This window comes from Anolis carolinensis, chromosome 2 (assembly GCF_035594765.1).
Source record: "Anolis carolinensis isolate JA03-04 chromosome 2, rAnoCar3.1.pri, whole genome shotgun sequence".
NCBI classification, from domain to species: domain Eukaryota; kingdom Metazoa; phylum Chordata; class Lepidosauria; order Squamata; family Dactyloidae; genus Anolis; species Anolis carolinensis.
The window spans coordinates 99,601,270-99,619,164 of NC_085842.1; the positions used below are offsets into that span (position 1 = coordinate 99,601,270).

Here is a 17,895-nt window from a genome sequence, read left to right on the forward strand (position 1 = left end):
AATGGAATGATATTGTGCCAAAAGACTGTTGCTTTGTAGCAAAAACTAGGTTGAGGGAATTGAAAAAGTGTGTTGATAATGCAGTGCTGCAGCTGAGCAACTGCTGTGTATTATTCTTCAAATATTAATGAGTTGGGGTGGAAAAAATGTGGTTTTTATTAAGCACAAGCCTTAAGAGGCCCTTGGTTTGCCCTCCCCTTCCCCATCAGGGGTGTGGCAGCAGAAGAGGCTGACCTTTCTCAGCTGTCAAGCTGTCCTGCTGGAGAGTCTCAAGGGAAGAGTAGCTTTCACATCTTCTTGCTGCTGCTTTTCTTTGTTGTTTGTGCCATTGTGGTGTCCCTTCCCTCCAGATAGCATCAGATGTCTCCAGCAAGTGTTTTATGCCCTTGTAGATGGTTAGACAATGAGAAGATTGAAGAGATAAAAGGTGAAAGGAAGAAGAAGTTGACACATTTCCTCTTCCCACTACCAATTACAGTGATCTGAGAGCAGGAAATGCATTTAATGTTTCTTTACCAGTTTTTTTTCCTCTCTGCATACCCTTCTGAGTTCAAGGGAATAGAGCTATTCTTCTCTAGCTGTCATTGGGTTTGTTTGGTTTTTTTGCATCTTGTCTTAGCGATCAATAACTCCCAAATGCAGACTTCAGTATTCTGCTCAAAATCATTACATACTCCTTCCTTTCTCCGGTCAAATCCCCCAGTTTTGAAAGTCATGTTGTTCTGCTTTGTAAAATACAGCTTCCTGTTGTTACTGAATTAAACTTTTCCAATTTTGTAGCTAATAAAATTAAGATGGATTTGTTTTCTGTATCTCTAAAGGTCCGAGCCATATCTGGTGACATTAGCTTTTCTATGCAGGAATTGGAAGACCTCTATGTAGTGTTTAAGGTAGGACTATTTATATCTTCTTTATTATTACTATTAGCAGCTTTCCTCATTTCAATTTTGGAACCTCCTCCATCCTGTGATCTTGCCAAGTCCAAGCCTGAATTTTTATTTTGTAATTTGTCTAACATTGTCAGGCCAGGTCCCTTAGGCCTGACTTTTGAAGCTCTGGGGTTATAAGGAATTTGCTCTGAATTAGAATCAGGTTAGAAGAGTCCCGAGTGCCATCTAGTCCTAACCTAGGCACTTGGGACACATAACTGAACATTTCCAACAGAGGAGAGTCCACCATCCTCCAAGTCATTTTATTTCTTTCAAAAACTGCTCTTATTTTCAGGAAGTTATTTCTAATGTTCTTCCTTTTCCTGCAACTGATCCATTGGTTTGTGTTCTAGTCTTTGGAGCAGCAGGAAACAAACCTGCTCCGTTTTTTAATATTGGTGGTTCTCAAACATATGTCCACATTTTTTTGCACTTCAGTTTCCAGAATTCCAGACTATTAGTGTTATGATTGAGCCTCATGGCTCTGTTACTGACAGACGTGGGCGTAAGACTCCTCGAGAGTCAGATACTCTCGAGGAGCGAGAGAGAAAAAGACTGCGAGACATATTTGCAGCACCATCTGACGAGGAGTCTTTCGAAGGGTTTACGGAGAGAATGGAGGAGGGGCTGGTTAGCTCAGAGGAGGATGAGATGGATTGGACTCGGGTAAGGGAGGAAGTGGGTGCCACTGGCCATGATGGGACAGAAGATGAATGGGGACCTTCAGGATTAGACCCATGGTTTAGCTGGAGGGATGGGACGGGATCCACAGCTGGAGATGCTGTTGGGCGTAGTCAGAGGTGTTCCAGCTCTGACGAGGAAAGTGATGAGGAAACGCCCGGGTTAAGGAGGACAGCTGACAGTGATGAAGATTTGTAACTGGCATAAAATGGGGCTTGGGAGCAATTGCAAATGGCGTTGGGCAAGGTAATCTGGGCAAACGCTTGGGATCCGTGTGTGTGTGGGACGCTTCCCTGAAGACTTGTGTGCTTTCCTGTGCTGTGACCTTGACCTTCCGTCGTCTTCTTGACGGACGCCATCTCCTGCTTTGAGAACTCGGACTGAACTGACCACGGCTTGTCTTCCCCCCTTCTTGGACTTGGAAAAACTACAAACGTCTGCTTCTGGCTTTGATCTACGGAACGGAACTGGTCTACTCAACTGCTACAATCCTTGGCTGATTTACTCGTGTTGGAGATCCTGTCTGCTGTGTGTGTGGGGGAGCGACGCAAGTTACTCTAAGCACAGTGTTGGCAGCAGAGAGGAATCTGCTGCCAATTAGTTGCATTCTTTGTATCTTTTGTTCCTTGGCTTTCGTTTCGTTTATACCCAGGCTGAAGCAAGCAGTTTGTTTTTTACCCGGATTAAACTCCGGTTTAATCCGGTTTATCTTTTGAACATTTACTTTTGCCCCTTTTTGCTCCTAAAGGCAAAAACTGCCTGGCCCTTGTGTTTTACGGGCATTTTTGAGTTCTGTAATCTAATAAACTCTGTTACTTTGAATCTTGTGGCGTTCTGTCCTTGACAGATTGCCCAACGCCCATAAAAAGTTTATTGCAGCAATAAACCCGTCAGGAAGACGATGGATGAGTTAAGGGCCAAAGTAGACCAATTGCAAACGGCTTTTACCGTTAGCCAAACAGCTCAGGCTGTGAAAGGACATGTTTTGACTCCTGAACGCTTTGACGGAACCAGGTGCAAGTTGCCAACCTTTTTGGCACAAGTGGAGCTTTATTTTTCTCAGCTCAGTGCTCATGCTTTTCCTACAGACACTAGCAAGGTGGCCTTTATTTTGAGTTTGTTGACCGGTCCCGCAGGACAATGGGCCACTAACTTAATTTTGGGAAATGACCCAGTCAAGGACAATTTGAATAATTTCAAAAAGTTGTTAACTGATACTTTTGGGGATCCTCTCCGCACGGAGAACGCTGGGTGGGCTCTGTATCGGTTGAAACAGGGAAAGGGGACTGTTTTGGATTACTTAAATAAGTTTAACCTGTATCGCCACCAGCTGGATTGGGGGGAAAATGCATTCATGCTTTTATTTACTGCCGGGTTAAGTGATATGCTCCAGGATGAATTAGCACGCTTGGAGCCGGCTGAAAGCTGGGACGCCTTAGTAGCTAAGGTGCTGCGTTTAGACGCAAGGTTCGAGGCTCGTAAACACTCAAAAGCAATGTGTGCGCCACCCATGCATGTAACCAGGGCACCTGTGGTGATGGGGGAAGAGCCCATGGAGCTTGGGGTCTTTAAAAAGCTGTCTACAGAGGAAAAGAGCCGTAGGAGGCAGCTGGGCTTGTGTTTGTACTGTGGGAATGCTGGGCATTTTGCCAAAAATTGTAATGTGAAACCTTCCCAGCTTTCGGGAAAAGGCCAGCCCTAGTGCGACGTGAGTCCAACGCACTAGGGCTCCTCAAGCAGTCAACTGAGGGGAGGAAGCATGTTTTCGTACCCATTACATTATCTGTTGGGGGAAGGGAACTTGTTTCTACTTTGGCACTGCTGGACTCAGGGGCTACGGTCTCCTATGTAGATATTGAGTTTGCTAAGAAGCATGGCATTCCTAGAGTGCGCAAGGCATGCGACGTGTGGGTGGAAGGAGCAGATGGGAGACTGCTGGAGACTGGGGTGGTTAACCATGAAACCTCAGCAGTAACGTGGGAGGTGCAGGGAGTAACGGGAACGTTTGTGTGGGATATTACGAGCTTGCCTAGATATGATGTGATCCTGGGGATGGATTGGCTAGCTGTAGTAAACCCACAAGTAGATTGGGCAACACGTAAAGTGATCTTAAAGAGGCAGGACTGTTGCACTCTAAATGTTACTCATTCTGATATGGAGGGAGTGCCTGCTGAGTATGGGGAGTTCTCTGATGTATTTTGTAAAAGAGAAGCGGACAAATTACCACCGCACAGGCCATATGATTGCGCCATCAAGTTGGCAGAAGGTGCGAAACTGCCAGCAGGGAGGCTGTATGCCTTGACTGTACCGGAAAGGCAAGCTTTGCGGGAGTTTCTAGATGAAAATTTAGCCAAGGGGTTTATTCGCCCATCTAGTTCTCCAACTGCGGCACCAGTATTCTTTGTAGCCAAAAAGACTGGGGAACTTAGGCTGGTCTGTGACTATCGGATCCTAAACAAATACACCATTCGGGATAGGTACCCGCTCCCTTTAATCTCGGAACTGTTATCAAGGGTGCAAGGGGCTAAGGTCTTTACCAAGCTTGACCTGCGGGGGGCCTATAACTTAATCCGTATACGGGAAGGGGATGAATGGAAGACGGCATTTAACACGTGTTTCGGATGCCACGAGTTCCGAGTCATGCCTTTTGGGCTTTGTAATGCTCCTGCGGTATTCCAGAGGTTCATGAACGATGTGTTCAGGGATCTAATTGACCAATTTTTAGTGATTTATTTGGATGATATCTTGATTTTTTCTAAGGACGAGAAAGAACATCGTCAACATGTCAAGCAGGTTCTGCACCGACTGCGGGCTAATGGGCTTTTCGCCAAGGCTTCCAAGTGCGTCTTTCATGTGCCTGAAGTGGAGTTCCTAGGTCATGTAGTGTCAGGTAGGGAACTTAAAATGGACCCACATAAGGTTGACGCCGTCAACTCATGGCAGGAGCTGAAGACTAAGAAGGATGTACAAAGGTTCTTGGGTTTCGCTAATTACTACCGGGAGTTTATTCCGAATTTTGCAAAGCTCACGGTACCTTTGACGCAGCTTCTGCGCAAGAAACAGCCATTTGTGTGGGGGCGGGAAGTTCACGAGGCGTTTCTACAACTAAAGTCTAGTTTTCAATCGGACAACATACTAACCCATCCTGATGTTGACAGACCGTTCGTGGTAGAAGCGGACGCTTCTAGCTACGCGTTGGGGGCTGTATTGTCTCAGAAGGATTCCTCAGGGACCTTGCGTCCCTGTGGATTTTACTCGCGGCAACTAACACCCTTCGAGCAGAACTATACCATATGGGAGAAGGAGTTGTTGGCGATTAAGGTGGCGTTTGAGGTGTGGCGGCACTGGCTTGAAGGGGCACGGCACCAGATCGTGGTCAGATCTGATCACAAGAACTTAGAGCACTTGCAAACAGCAAAGAAGTTAAACCAGCGTCAAATCCGCTGGGCTTTGTTTTTCTCCAGGTTTAACTTCAAGGTGCAGTTCGTGGAGGGGAAGGCAAACTTGCGGGCCGATGCTTTATCCCGCAAGCCGGAATTTAAGACCAATGAGCAGGTAGTATGTCAGACCATCTTGCCTACTGCCTCTCTGTGTGTTGTAGATAATGAGCTTGGGTTACATGACCAGATCCTTGAGGCTCAGAAGGATGATGTGTGGACTCAGGAGCAACTGATGCTGCTCTCTGCAGGTAACCGTACCATACTGCCGCATCTCCAGGATCAAGACGGGGTATTGGTGCGTAGGGGGCAGGTTTACGTACCAGTGGGGACCCTCAGGTTGGAGGTGATTAGAGCCCACCATGACGAACCCATGGCTGGGCATTTTGGCAGGTTCAAGACCGTACAGCTTATCACCAGGAGCTACTGGTGGCCAAAGATGCGGCAAGACATTCTGCGCTTTTGTGACAGCTGCGCCGTTTGTCAGCAGAGTAAGACGCCTGTTGGGCGCCCTAGAGGGTTGTTATCGTCTTTACCTGTTCCGGAGAGGCCATGGCAAATCATTTCCATGGATTTTATTTCAGATTTGCCTAAGTCTGGGGGTTATACTTGTATTTGGGTGGTGGTGGATTTATTTAGTAAACTGGCTCATTTTATTCCTTGTTCAACCATTCCGGCGGCCCCTACGTTGGCCTTACTATTTACAAAGCACATCTATCGTTTGCACGGAGCACCCGAGGTGATTATTTCAGATAGGGCTCCGCAATTTGTGTCACGCTTTTGGAAACACTTCCATGAGTGTTTGGGGACTAAGTTAAACGTGTCTTCAGCTTTCCATCCGCAAACGGATGGACAGTCGGAACGGGTTAATGGGCTCTTAGAGCAGTATCTGCGTTGTTTTTGTTTAGATCAACCCACGGCTTGGGTAAAGTGGTTACCGGTGGCGGAATTTGCTTACAACAATGCGGTGCACACGTCTAGTCAGCATACGCCATTTGAGCTAACTTATGGTTTTCACCCACGGGGAGGTGTGGCGCCGTCGACCAATGTGGTCTCTTCGGACCCTGTGTACCGCTCTTCGGAAATGGCTGCATTGCATGATGTTGCCCGTCGCTTACTGTTGGAAGCTAAGGCAACGCAGAAGACTCAGGCTGACCGCCACAGGCAGGCAGGGGAGGAGTTGGAAGAAGGGGATTTGGTGTGGTTATCTTCCAAACATATTAAACAGGCTGGGGGAAAGTTTGCGCCTCGGTATTTGGGTCCCTTTCCTATCGTTAAAAAGATTTCTTCTGTTGCGTTTCGTTTGCGTTTACCGTCTAGTTTAAAGGTCCATCCAGTCTTTCATCGTTCGCTGTTGAAACTTGATACCTCTAGTCGTCGTGGTGCTATAGCGGAGGGTATCACTGCCACTTCTCCGCCATCGGGGGAGGAGGCCTTTGTGAGAGGGGATAGTGTTATGATTGAGCCTCATGGCTCTGTTACTGACAGACGTGGGCGTAAGACTCCTCGAGAGTCAGATACTCTCGAGGAGCGAGAGAGAAAAAGACTGCGAGACATATTTGCAGCACCATCTGACGAGGAGTCTTTCGAAGGGTTTATGGAGAGAATGGAGGAGGGGCTGGTTAGCTCAGAGGAGGATGAGATGGATTGGACTCGGGTAAGGGAGGAAGTGGGTGCCACTGGCCATGATGGGACAGAAGATGAATGGGGACCTTCAGGATTAGACCCATGGTTTAGCTGGAGGGATGGGACGGGATCCACAGCTGGAGATGCTGTTGGGCGTAGTCAGAGGTGTTCCAGCTCTGACGAGGAAAGTGATGAGGAAACGCCCGGGTTAAGGAGGACAGCTGACAGTGATGAAGATTTGTAACTGGCATAAAATGGGGCTTGGGAGCAATTGCAAATGGCGTTGGGCAAGGTAATCTGGGCAAACGCTTGGGATCCGTGTGTGTGTGGGACGCTTCCCTGAAGACTTGTGTGCTTTCCTGTGCTGTGACCTTGACCTTCCGTCGTCTTCTTGACGGACGCCATCTCCTGCTTTGAGAACTCGGACTGAACTGACCACGGCTTGTCTTCCCCCCTTCTTGGACTTGGAAAAACTACAAACGTCTGCTTCTGGCTTTGATCTACGGAACGGAACTGGTCTACTCAACTGCTACAATCCTTGGCTGATTTACTCGTGTTGGAGATCCTGTCTGCTGTGTGTGTGGGGGAGCGACGCAAGTTACTCTAAGCACAGTGTTGGCAGCAGAGAGGAATCTGCTGCCAATTAGTTGCATTCTTTGTATCTTTTGTTCCTTGGCTTTCGTTTCGTTTATACCCAGGCTGAAGCAAGCAGTTTGTTTTTTACCCGGATTAAACTCCGGTTTAATCCGGTTTATCTTTTGAACATTTACTTTTGCCCCTTTTTGCTCCTAAAGGCAAAAACTGCCTGGCCCTTGTGTTTTACGGGCATTTTTGAGTTCTGTAATCTAATAAACTCTGTTACTTTGAATCTTGTGGCGTTCTGTCCTTGACAATTAGCCAAGATGGATGGAGTTTCTGGAAGTTGAAGTACCAAACACCTAGAAGACCAAAGTTTGAAAACCTCTGTTCTATATGACATTCCATCAGATATTTAAAGGTAGCTATTGTGTTACCTCTCAATTCTCCCTTCATCAAGATAAACTTACATCATTCCCTGAGGTGTTCTTTATAAGGCTTGATTTTCAGACCTTTTACCATTTTGTTTCCCCTCCTCTGAATATATTTCAGCTTGTTAGGTCGGGACACAATATTCCAAGTGAGGCATGACTAAAGCAGAATTGGAGGGGTCTATTACTTCCTTTGATATGAATACTGCATGTCTGTTTAGGCAGACTCTCAGAGATGAAGAAGAATGCTTAGGGTTCAGTCCCTCAACCTGTTATAAACCAAGCCAGCAGAAGCATTGTGTAGCCCATATTTTGGCAGATTGTCTGGCAGCACTTGATTTTGCAAAATCTATGCTGAGTTTTAGTAATCACAGCATTCTTTTCTAAATTCTGACATACTGACTGATCTGCTTTAGAACCTTTCCAAGTATTAATAGGAAGCTGACAAGACATTAAAATGAATCTTTGTTTTTATTTACTGATTTTATTTTAAGTAGATTTAATTTATCTTTTGCTTTGTTTTAATTTGCACTGAGTCTACAGAATGTTAGTCTTAAGAAAGCAATAATGGCCAGCATTCTACATTTCTGACTTAGTTATGAATATGTAACTAAAGATTACTTCCTGGCCTGAACCCTCAAATGTACATTAAAAGACACCAGTTGCTCAAAACAGTGGAAGTCTGTTCTGCTGGTGATTGAGGTGCAAAAGGATGATGCTTCCAGCCTCTTCCCACCAGCACTGCAGCAATCAGAATCAGGCCTCTGCCACCATTTCTTGTTGTACTGTAGATCCCTGGAAGTCATTGGCTAAAAAGGTCTGAGATCACCATCAAAATAGACCTCTGTTACTTGGAGTGGTTCCCTGGAGTTTGAGGCAGGATTAAAAAGACATTTACAATCATGGCAATAGCACTGAATAGGGAGCAGTTACATACCTGCAACTTTAAATTATGAATCTGTAGCTGCAATACAGAATGCCAGCCAATATTTGTTTTATTTCTGTTTTGTATTTGGATATGAGCAAATGTGAGAAAGTGAGTGACTTTGTAAACAAACAACTCTCCAAAAGAGAGCCTTTGAAGCCAAGAGTGTCAGTGAAGCCAGCACTATCCTGCTCATTAATGGAAAATTCCTGTAACATTTCTCAATAAAAACAATTTAAAAAATTAATGAAAAATTATCCCAATGAAGGCTTTGCATGCACAGAAGAAGGCCTCTACTAAGAATGAACTATTTTTTTAGTTTATGGGTTAATCTTATATGGAATGTTTCCCCCAAATAGGAATGCCACTTCTAAGATACTTAAGGCCAAAATTTTATAAATTATTTTAGTGAAGAGGAAGTTAAAGAGTCAAAATGGTAGCTTTTTGTCTATCCCTTTTTGTTTTCTTGTGGTGCTATAAAAAGATTTCCGCATGCAATGATGGTGCTCAGTTCTCTTTCCTTTAGCTTTAAAGGGAACATCAGCCCTCATGTTACAGCAGCATGGTTTGAGAAATATTTAGAGAAGGAAATATGGTGTCAGCATTGGCATAATGTTGAAAGTTAAAAGCAGTAAGGGAAAAAAGAGTTACCACCGCCACAGCAAGCTGTGTTTTAAAGGTCAAAATTATTCCTTTTACTATCAATTTTTTTATTCTACCCCTAGAACAACATGATACTGTTATACCTCCCACTCCAAAACCAATGAAACAGACACTCTTGAAATGATCCATAACTGTGGTGGCACTTTGGAGAGAGCAGCTCAGTGCCAGCCAGGTTTCTATATGTCAAATGTCTAGTTGAACATGGAGCCACAGATATTGCATGTGCAGCTTCTCTCCCTGATCAAGCAGCTCAGACTGTTCAGACAGACTCATCTTTAAAAAGCAGGAATTCTGTTTATCAGCAGTTGATGAGCAATGTGTGGGTTTAATGCACTACAGCCAGCACTGTCTTCAGACAACTGAGTAATAGGATTACTGTTTTTGAAGCAAGAGGATGACTTCTTTTGAAGCGGAATGGAGAGAATTGAGCATGGAGTATTTTAAAGAAATATACCTTCCAGTTGAATGAATCCCTTGGTGTCAGCAATCCAAAGTAATTTATCAGTTTGCAGCATAGGGCCTAACTTGTTTACTTAGAAATATCTTCCACTGATTTTTGTGGGATGTATTCCCTGATAAACATCCTTTGGATTACAACATTAGAGCTGTTTTGTAGTTGGTATCCTAGTTCTGGGTTCCTGTTTTTCAGCTGCAGAAGGTGGAGGCTGCAGTGATTTTAACTCAGGTTTTTCAAATTGTCAGAAAACTAAATGTATTGATTCAACTCAAAGTAATTGCAAAGTATTAGTTTCTGGCATCAATACTACTTTTTGCCAAGAATGTTAAGTGACATAACTTGAACGTATACTTCATTTGGAAGTTTCGGTGGCTTTTTAGGTGCCAAAGAAAATTCTACTTAATCCTTGGTCTTTCTTACAAGAATTTTTACCTAAATGTATATCTAAATTGATGCTATCTCTTACTATTCTTTTGTAACAAATTACTTCTGATACATTTTCTTTTTTCCATGTTACAAACTTGATTGCAGAGCATGCAAAAAAAAAAAAGAATAAATACATCAACAAACAAGCAAACATCATAAATATCCCATTATTGTTCAGTTCACAGTTACTTTAGCTTGACAGCTCCATCATGTTAGTAATAGGTTTCAAGGCTAAAGGTTTGAAAACATTATTATTTGCTGACCTATTTGCCTTTTTTTCACAGGCAAAACACTTAATGAGTTGTTATTGGGGAAATCGCACAGCAGCTGCTCCCCGAGATCAGAGCCTTCCCTACCTGGAGCAGTACCGCATCAACATAGAGCAATTCAAAGAATTATTTGCTTCTCTTACTCCTTGGTCTTGCGGTCTCCACACACCAGTGCTAGCGGAAAGGATGTTTCGACTCTTGGATGAAAACAAGGATGCACTCATCAACTTCAAAGAGTTCGCAACAGGAATGAGTAGGTCTTTTTTTCTCAAATAATTTTCTCTTTTCCATTGCACTGCTCAGTAGTTGAGCAAATGAGTGTTGCATGTTAGAATGAAGTAGTTAGTGGTCAAAATGCTGCTTCTCTTGTGGTATGAGCAAAGCCGTGAATAGTTAAAGCTGCTTATGGTTTCTAATGGATTGTGTGTATGTGTGTGCCATCATGTTGTCCATTGACGTATGGCCCCACTATGAAATTCACAATGTTTTCTTAGTCAGTCAGAGATGGTTTTGCCAGTTCTGTCCTCTCAAATATAGCCTGTAGCGCCTAATGTTCGTTGGCCAGCTCCAATCCAAGCACTAACTAGAGTTGATCCTGCTTTGCTTCCAGAATCAGGGCAGGATCTAGTGCAGGTCTGCACAACCTGTGACCCTCCAGGTGTTTTGGACTTCAGCTCCCAGAATTCCTGACCATTGGACAAACTGGCTAGGGCTTTTGGGAGTTAGAGTCCTAAACACCTGGAGGCCACTGGTTTTGCAGGCCTGATCTAGTGTCTTTAGGGCACACATGGGCAAATTTCAGCCCTCCAGATATTTTAGACTTCAACTCTTACAATTCCTAACAGCCTAAGCTGTTAGGAATTGTGGGAATTGAAGTCCAAAACACCCAGAGGGCCAAAATTTGCCATGCCTGGTTTAGGGGATTTAGACTTCTAACCGATTGCACCAAAACTTATATTGATAAATCCAAGCTGGAACCACTGTAGTCTTGTATAAAGCCTGTGCTTTTAACAGATTCACTGTGTTACGTTTATTATTTCTTACTTAGTTCCTTTTGTCTGAAATTCAAATAGTGATCTGGCTGACTGGGCTGTTGCGAAAGAAATAATAATAATAATGTACTTTGTGATGCATAAATTAGGTATAGCAATGGGAAAAGCCCCTCTTGCTAAATATTTTCTGTCTTTATCAAATACAAGAATCCAGCCAAGATAAAAAGATGGTAATCTTGCCAACATTCCTAATACTAAGTGTCACTTTTCTCTTCTCTTAATAGGTGGAATGTATCATGGTGATCTAACTGAGAAGTTAAAACTCCTTTACAAATTACATCTACCTCCAGGTGAGTTTGAGTGGTTTTTAAAAAAAATAAAAACAGCAATTGATGGTAGTGTAGCTATCTGTTAAGTTTCTTTCAAATGCCATGGGAAATAGGTAGGTATTTTCATGTTCTGTAGCTGGTGAGGCATAATTTACATACCTTACTGATCTACATACCTTACTGATCGGAGATGGAGAACGTGTGTCCTTTCAGATGATTTACCACCTTTGCTCTGTCCCTGCTTTTCAAGAATTCTGCAAGTTGTTGAAACTAGTAAGGATAAAACACCTACAGTAGCCCTAGACTGGTGGGGAAAGGGGGATAGGAGCTTCCCCCTTCCAACTAATTTTTCATCCCCTCCAATGAATTCCCTTGAAGCTAGCCCACACCTGGAATACCCTGTGTGGGAGCTTTCATTCATGGGAATACAGCCATCAGTTTTACATTCATGAAGTTTTGCCCAGCATAATATTTATATTTAGAGTGGATGACTCTGTTCTTCTGTTGGAGCAAAACAATGAAAGGGTGATGGTGACATTATTATAGTTTTGCGCAATTTATTGAAGTTTCTAAGTTGCCTTTTGACCAAAGTGTAAAAGATCATTAATAAAATATTAATGTTTATATGACTAAGTATATACAAGTGATCTAATCTAAAAGCATTTTGTAAAAGTCAGGTATTAGCTGCAGTGAGACCAAAAAAGGAAAAGATGTAGGCAATTAAATCAATAGTCTCACATGCTGTTATTATTCTAATAAATCAAGGAATAGGTAAACAATCAGTGACAGTAAATAGAAACTTTTCCTTCCCTAGTGTTTTCATTATGAACCTGATAACTTCCCCAAAACAGGTACCTTTGAGACACTTGCCTGACCCCAAAACACTGTAATACACTTTGAAATACCCATGTATAGGGTTGATTCCTGAACTGATAGCAGTTAAAATTTGGTGACCCTTGGAATCCTTTACAATTCTAGAGTTCAGTAGGTGGGTGGCAATTATATGTGCCCCACTAACAGATAAGGGAGCAAGCATACTGAACAGTAAACTGGCATGTTGATATTCCTTTGACCAGAGGTGGGAGAATTGCAGTTCATGGACTCCATGGTATTTTAAGACCTTAAGGTTCCAACAACTCCTTCTCTACAAAAAGGGGACAGAGCATTGATTTAAAAAAAAAATGCTTCCAATTAATATAATGTTTCTGTTGCCCATCTCCTTTTAATTTTATTTTTAAAACTCCTTTTATTGAATGCTTTTGCCTGATTCTGATAATTGTGACCACTCCTGAATCTGTTTCGGTGTGGCAGCCCTGACCCATAGCAGCCTCCCAGATGTTTTTGACTATTGCTCCTATCAGCTCCCATTCACATAAACTAGTTGTATTACATTTTGGGAGTTATACTCCCAGGCCTTTGGAGGACACCAGGTTTGAGAAGTCAGAAACAGGGCCATGACCTCATTTTTATTTTTTTTTGTCTCCCTGTGCAGCTCTGAACTCGGAAGAAGCAGAATCTGCTCTTGAGGCTGCAAGTTTCTTCACAGAGCATAATGCTACAGAAGGTAATGGTGAGGGGTCAGCATTTCACTGAGAAGAAACACTTCAGATATTTGGAGCCACTTTGGACCATTCTCTTGGTTATCCCTTCACAGAGGCCACCCACACTGCGGAAGTATAGCACTTTGACACCATTTAACTGGCATAGCTCAATCCCTATGGAACTATGAGATTTGTAGTTTCTCTTGCACCAGAGCTCTCTGACAGAAAATAGTAAATATCCCAAAACATTTACAAAACCTAGAGTTCTATAGCATTGAGCTATGTCAGTTAATGTAGTCTCAAACTGCAATAATTCTGTAGTGTGGATATAGCCTATGGAGAGTAGAGTATCTCAGAAATGCTCTTGCCTCTGTTGTGAACTGTAGAAGCATTGAGGGACTGGCACTGAGAAAAGCTAAAAATGCTTGTCCTTGTTAGGCTGATTTCCTTTCCTAGGGCCTTTGCACTGATCTTGTGTATCCCACTTCATTTTTGTTGCTCTGTATATTGGCACACTTTCACATTCTGTCTTGAATTTCTCCCCGGCTCTCAAAGCCTCTCTCTCTTCCTTTCTCTCTCTTTTCTCTTTGCTTCTCTAGTATCTCCTTTCGTCTCAGAACTGGATCTCTTCCTGCATTGTGACACTCAAGGTTAGTTTGAATGCTTGCACAAAAATGGGCCACCTTTAATAAACTAAAACCAGCTACCTGGCAAATGTACTGAAATGAACTTGTAATACTGCTTCTCAGCATTGTTACTGTGGCATAGCTGCCAGGCAGGTTTCTCTCTGTAGTTTAGTATCAATTCTAGATAGTTTCATTTGAAAGTCAGTTGTTTATTCTTTTGATTTTATTCATTTAATATGCACTAGATGACCAGAAAGGGGTGCAATTTTAATAATGAAAGTGGAATTGAATTTCATTCAGTTAATAGAGCTGTTTAATTGGCACTGAAGCAAGCCGAGTGTCAAGCCAATTTATAAAATGAACTAAGCATAAACCTATACTTTCCCAGTATTCGTATTCAGCATATATTAATAGGCACGCACTCACACACACACACACATCAGTCGAGGACCAGCACCAAAAAATGTACAAGCATCAGAATAGAATAGAAACATATACATTTAGATATTAAGAAACACTGTCAGAAGCAAAGTTAAAACCCAGTATTGAATATGGTAATTCAAACGGTATTAAACATTTATATGCTAAGATGACAAAGGTAAATACTGAAGTAAATAAAACCTTCTAAGACTGTGACATCTTGTGCTGACAAGCTATTGCTGCTGCACAAAAGCTAGCAACTTTGGCAGTATATATTAATAGGCATACTTTTTCTGTCGAATTCATTATATACAATTTTCAGGTTCAGGTGTTGTATTAGTTGGTTGCAGTAAAAACAGGTGAGCTCTGTGGCACCTCAGAGACTGACAAATTGTTGGCATTATACATTATTATGGGCTGCATTGAGGGCAGAGTTTATGCCAAATAAAACTTGTTAACCTTAAAATTGCCATATTTTTAAAATGTGTTCCTTTTCTGTAGTATAACCACTTGCCCTTCAGCTGAGTATCTCTTTCTGTGTCGACTATAGTTAGGGGCAGATCTTTTGTTCAACATTTTAGGGAGCTTATTAAATACTTTTCCTCTGCCCTCTGCCATTTCTCTGAGTCTGTATTTTTTGGAATGCTGAGAGAGTAGGGTGTCTGCTTCCAGTATCCAGAGTCTCTTTTACAAATGACCTAATGGGATGTTTTGATGCTATGTTGGATGCTATATTATTGTTGTGTGTCTGAGTGGCCAGTCTGGTATTTTTTCTATAGTTGTGAAAGAGTTGCATAAATGTTCAGAATAGATTAATAAGTACTAAATTGGGGATGTGTTCATTTTTTAATAAACATTGACTATTTCATGTGAGCTAAATGAAAATATGTATTTAGGGGTTTTATGTCAGTAAACTTAACTTAGCCTTGTATAGCATTCACAAGTTAAGGTACTCATTCTGATCCCTGCTGATAATAGAAGCTTTTATTCTGAGTTCATAATCATACTTGCTCCTTTTGTTTTGATGCTGGCCATATCCCACACTATGTCCTATTTCATTCTAGTTTGAGGTTTGTTATATTCTGTATCAAAGATTTAATAATACTGTAGTGTCTTCTTTTTATTTTGAATATGATTTTATTAAGATTTCCAAACATGTAAAACAAAACAATAACAGTGTAAAACACAAGAGAAAGTGAGAAAAAAGGGGAAAAAATAGAACAAAAGAGAGAATATTGGACTATTATTTGCATTTTGATTTAAATTATTAACAGTTACGTCCTAATTTTTGGTGGAATCCCTTTTCCTGCAGTTTGAATCCATTTCTCCATGTTCTGGTCTGTAGGTGCAGAAAGCAAGTTTGCCCCTTCCCCTATATGACATCTTTTCAAATATTTAAATATGGCTATAATGCCCCCTTCAACCTTCTCTTTTCCAAGCTAAACATAGGCTGCTTCTCATAGGACATGGCTTCCACTTTAATGTATTTAGCCAGAGAAATCGATTTATTTTTAATTTAACCCCTTCACTTGCGCCCCTTGAACATATATCAACAAGCCACATAAAAGAGGGTTCTTTCAATTGAAAAACCTCTCCGATCAGCCATGGTCCTCATTTTCCCCTCATTCCAAAGACCCAATCAGTCATAGAATATCAACATTTTCTTCCCAGATCATCAGATCTGCTTCTACTCTCTATGTTGGTTCTTCTTATTCACTCATGCAGTTAGTGAATCAAATAAATAAATAAATAAATATATCATCATCATCTTGATTTGATTGCCGGCTTCCATGCTCCTTGGCATCTTCAGTTGTATCGTTCAAATACCTCTCCTCAGTCATGTCATTTATTTACAGTTCATTGTATTGTTTGTTTTGTTCACGCAAAAGCATTTGCCTCCAAATCTCCTCCTCTTCCTCTCTCCCCTTATTACAGGATAAAAACTAGGATATATGAAGATATATATGCAAATTAGAATTCACTGACATTTCACCCTTCAGCAGTTTGGTTTCCCCCCCCCCCCCCATTACATTAGACAGGTGTATTGATTATTTGAATAATAATTTGGTTACTCCGTCTCATTCTTCCCCGTGTGCTCATGCAGTCTCTCTTGTTTTAAATGTTGTTTTTAAAAGGTTACAATGAAATTTATTCAATTAAACATATCTTTGATTTCTTTTTTTATGAAAGCAAATTAGAATCATTTCTGTAAGTCCTGAAAACCTCTTTCTGAGTCTGAAGAAAGTGAAATAGTGATATCACCAGTTTCTAACTCATTACACAATAAACATGTCCAACTGGTTTTCCCAAAGCTTGAGCTACAAGGTTGCGTATCTAAACAAGACATGATGTTTTGCATCTTGTTGGCTTACTGAGCAACTTATGTATAAACCCTTTGATTTGTTACATCAGTATCAACGGTAGGAGGAAAAATACTTCATGCCTGTGTTTCATGCATTGTATTTAAATTATTTCCTGCTTTACATCTGTTTTCGTAGAAGCATCTCTACAGGAAGACAAAGCACCAAAAGAAGGGAATTCCAAACAGCAAGGTAATGAAGGTTTCTTAGTGCTGTGTTCTAGCACTCTTCTGCTCCTATGCCTAATGACTATTCCTCCTTCCAGAATTGCACCCTAGTTCAGTTCCTAAGCCCAAAGTTTATTGTTTGTGAAGATTAAATGCATTGATTAAAGTAACAAGGATTACTAGGTCTGTCACTCAGTTTTATGGTTGACCTGATAAAGGAGGTAGCTGGCACCTCCCAACAGACCACAAAGCAGTTACAGATAGGATATCTCTTCTCTGGAATTCTCAAATCCAAAATACCCCAAAATTGTTCACAGGGAAGGCCGAGCTTATTTTCTGCAGGTTTAATATACACAAACTTCGTTCCATGCACAAAACCATTCAAATGGTTACATGTACTTCAGGGTACATGTATAAGATGTATATGGAGCGTAAATGAATTCCATGTTTGGACTTGGGTCTGATCTCTAAGATCAAATTATGTTCATCTAGCCAGGTATTCCAAAATCTGAAAAAAATCTAAAGCACTTCTCATCCCAAACAATTTGGATAAGAGATATTCAACCTGTAGTTGCCAGTCACAGCATATTTGTTTTATTACTGCAGATAGTCCAACATAGCACACTAATTTTTGTATTCTTTTTAAGCTGTGCCCAGAGCTTTGCATAAAGAAGATCCATGGAAATATATCTCATAATTTGTGTCAAGATCATCAGATTTCAGGAACCTTACAGATTCACGTTTTAATTTTGTTCTTTTGATTTTTCCACACAGAGGAGAAGGGTACCAGTCCCCAAGATTACAAATATCATCTGCGAATATGGGCTAAGGAAAAGGAATCCAAAAAAGAAACTATCAAAGATCTTCCAAAAATGAGTCAGGTAGGAATTTATCTGGAAAAACAACAACAGCTCTACATTGTAAAACCAATCAGTGTTTTTGTGATTTTAAAATGCTAAAGTGTCACAGAGGTTTTTTTTTTTCTGGAAAAGTGCAGCATCATTCCTTTCTTATTCTGAGTTGAAGAAATCTCATTCCAG

The 17,895-nt window shown here is 41.5% G+C and overlaps 1 protein-coding gene across 2 annotated transcripts in view; it reads left to right on the top strand.

The window, feature by feature from the left end:
- The window catches only part of tbc1d9b (TBC1 domain family member 9B), a 44,559-nt gene that overhangs the window by 22,585 nt on the left and 4,079 nt on the right, over window positions 1-17,895 (top strand). The window contains exons 15-21 of one of the 2 annotated variants that reach the window (XM_062973871.1): window positions 822-890; window positions 10,436-10,673; window positions 11,697-11,762; window positions 13,234-13,305; window positions 13,882-13,932; window positions 16,827-16,880; window positions 17,630-17,736. In XM_062973871.1, coding sequence (XP_062829941.1) covers window positions 822-890; window positions 10,436-10,673; window positions 11,697-11,762; window positions 13,234-13,305; window positions 13,882-13,932; window positions 16,827-16,880; window positions 17,630-17,736 — 657 coding nt within the window. The remainder of the gene's footprint in view (window positions 1-821; window positions 891-10,435; window positions 10,674-11,696; window positions 11,763-13,233; window positions 13,306-13,881; window positions 13,933-16,826; window positions 16,881-17,629; window positions 17,737-17,895) is intronic. The other variant, XM_062973872.1, reaches the window with a different exon arrangement.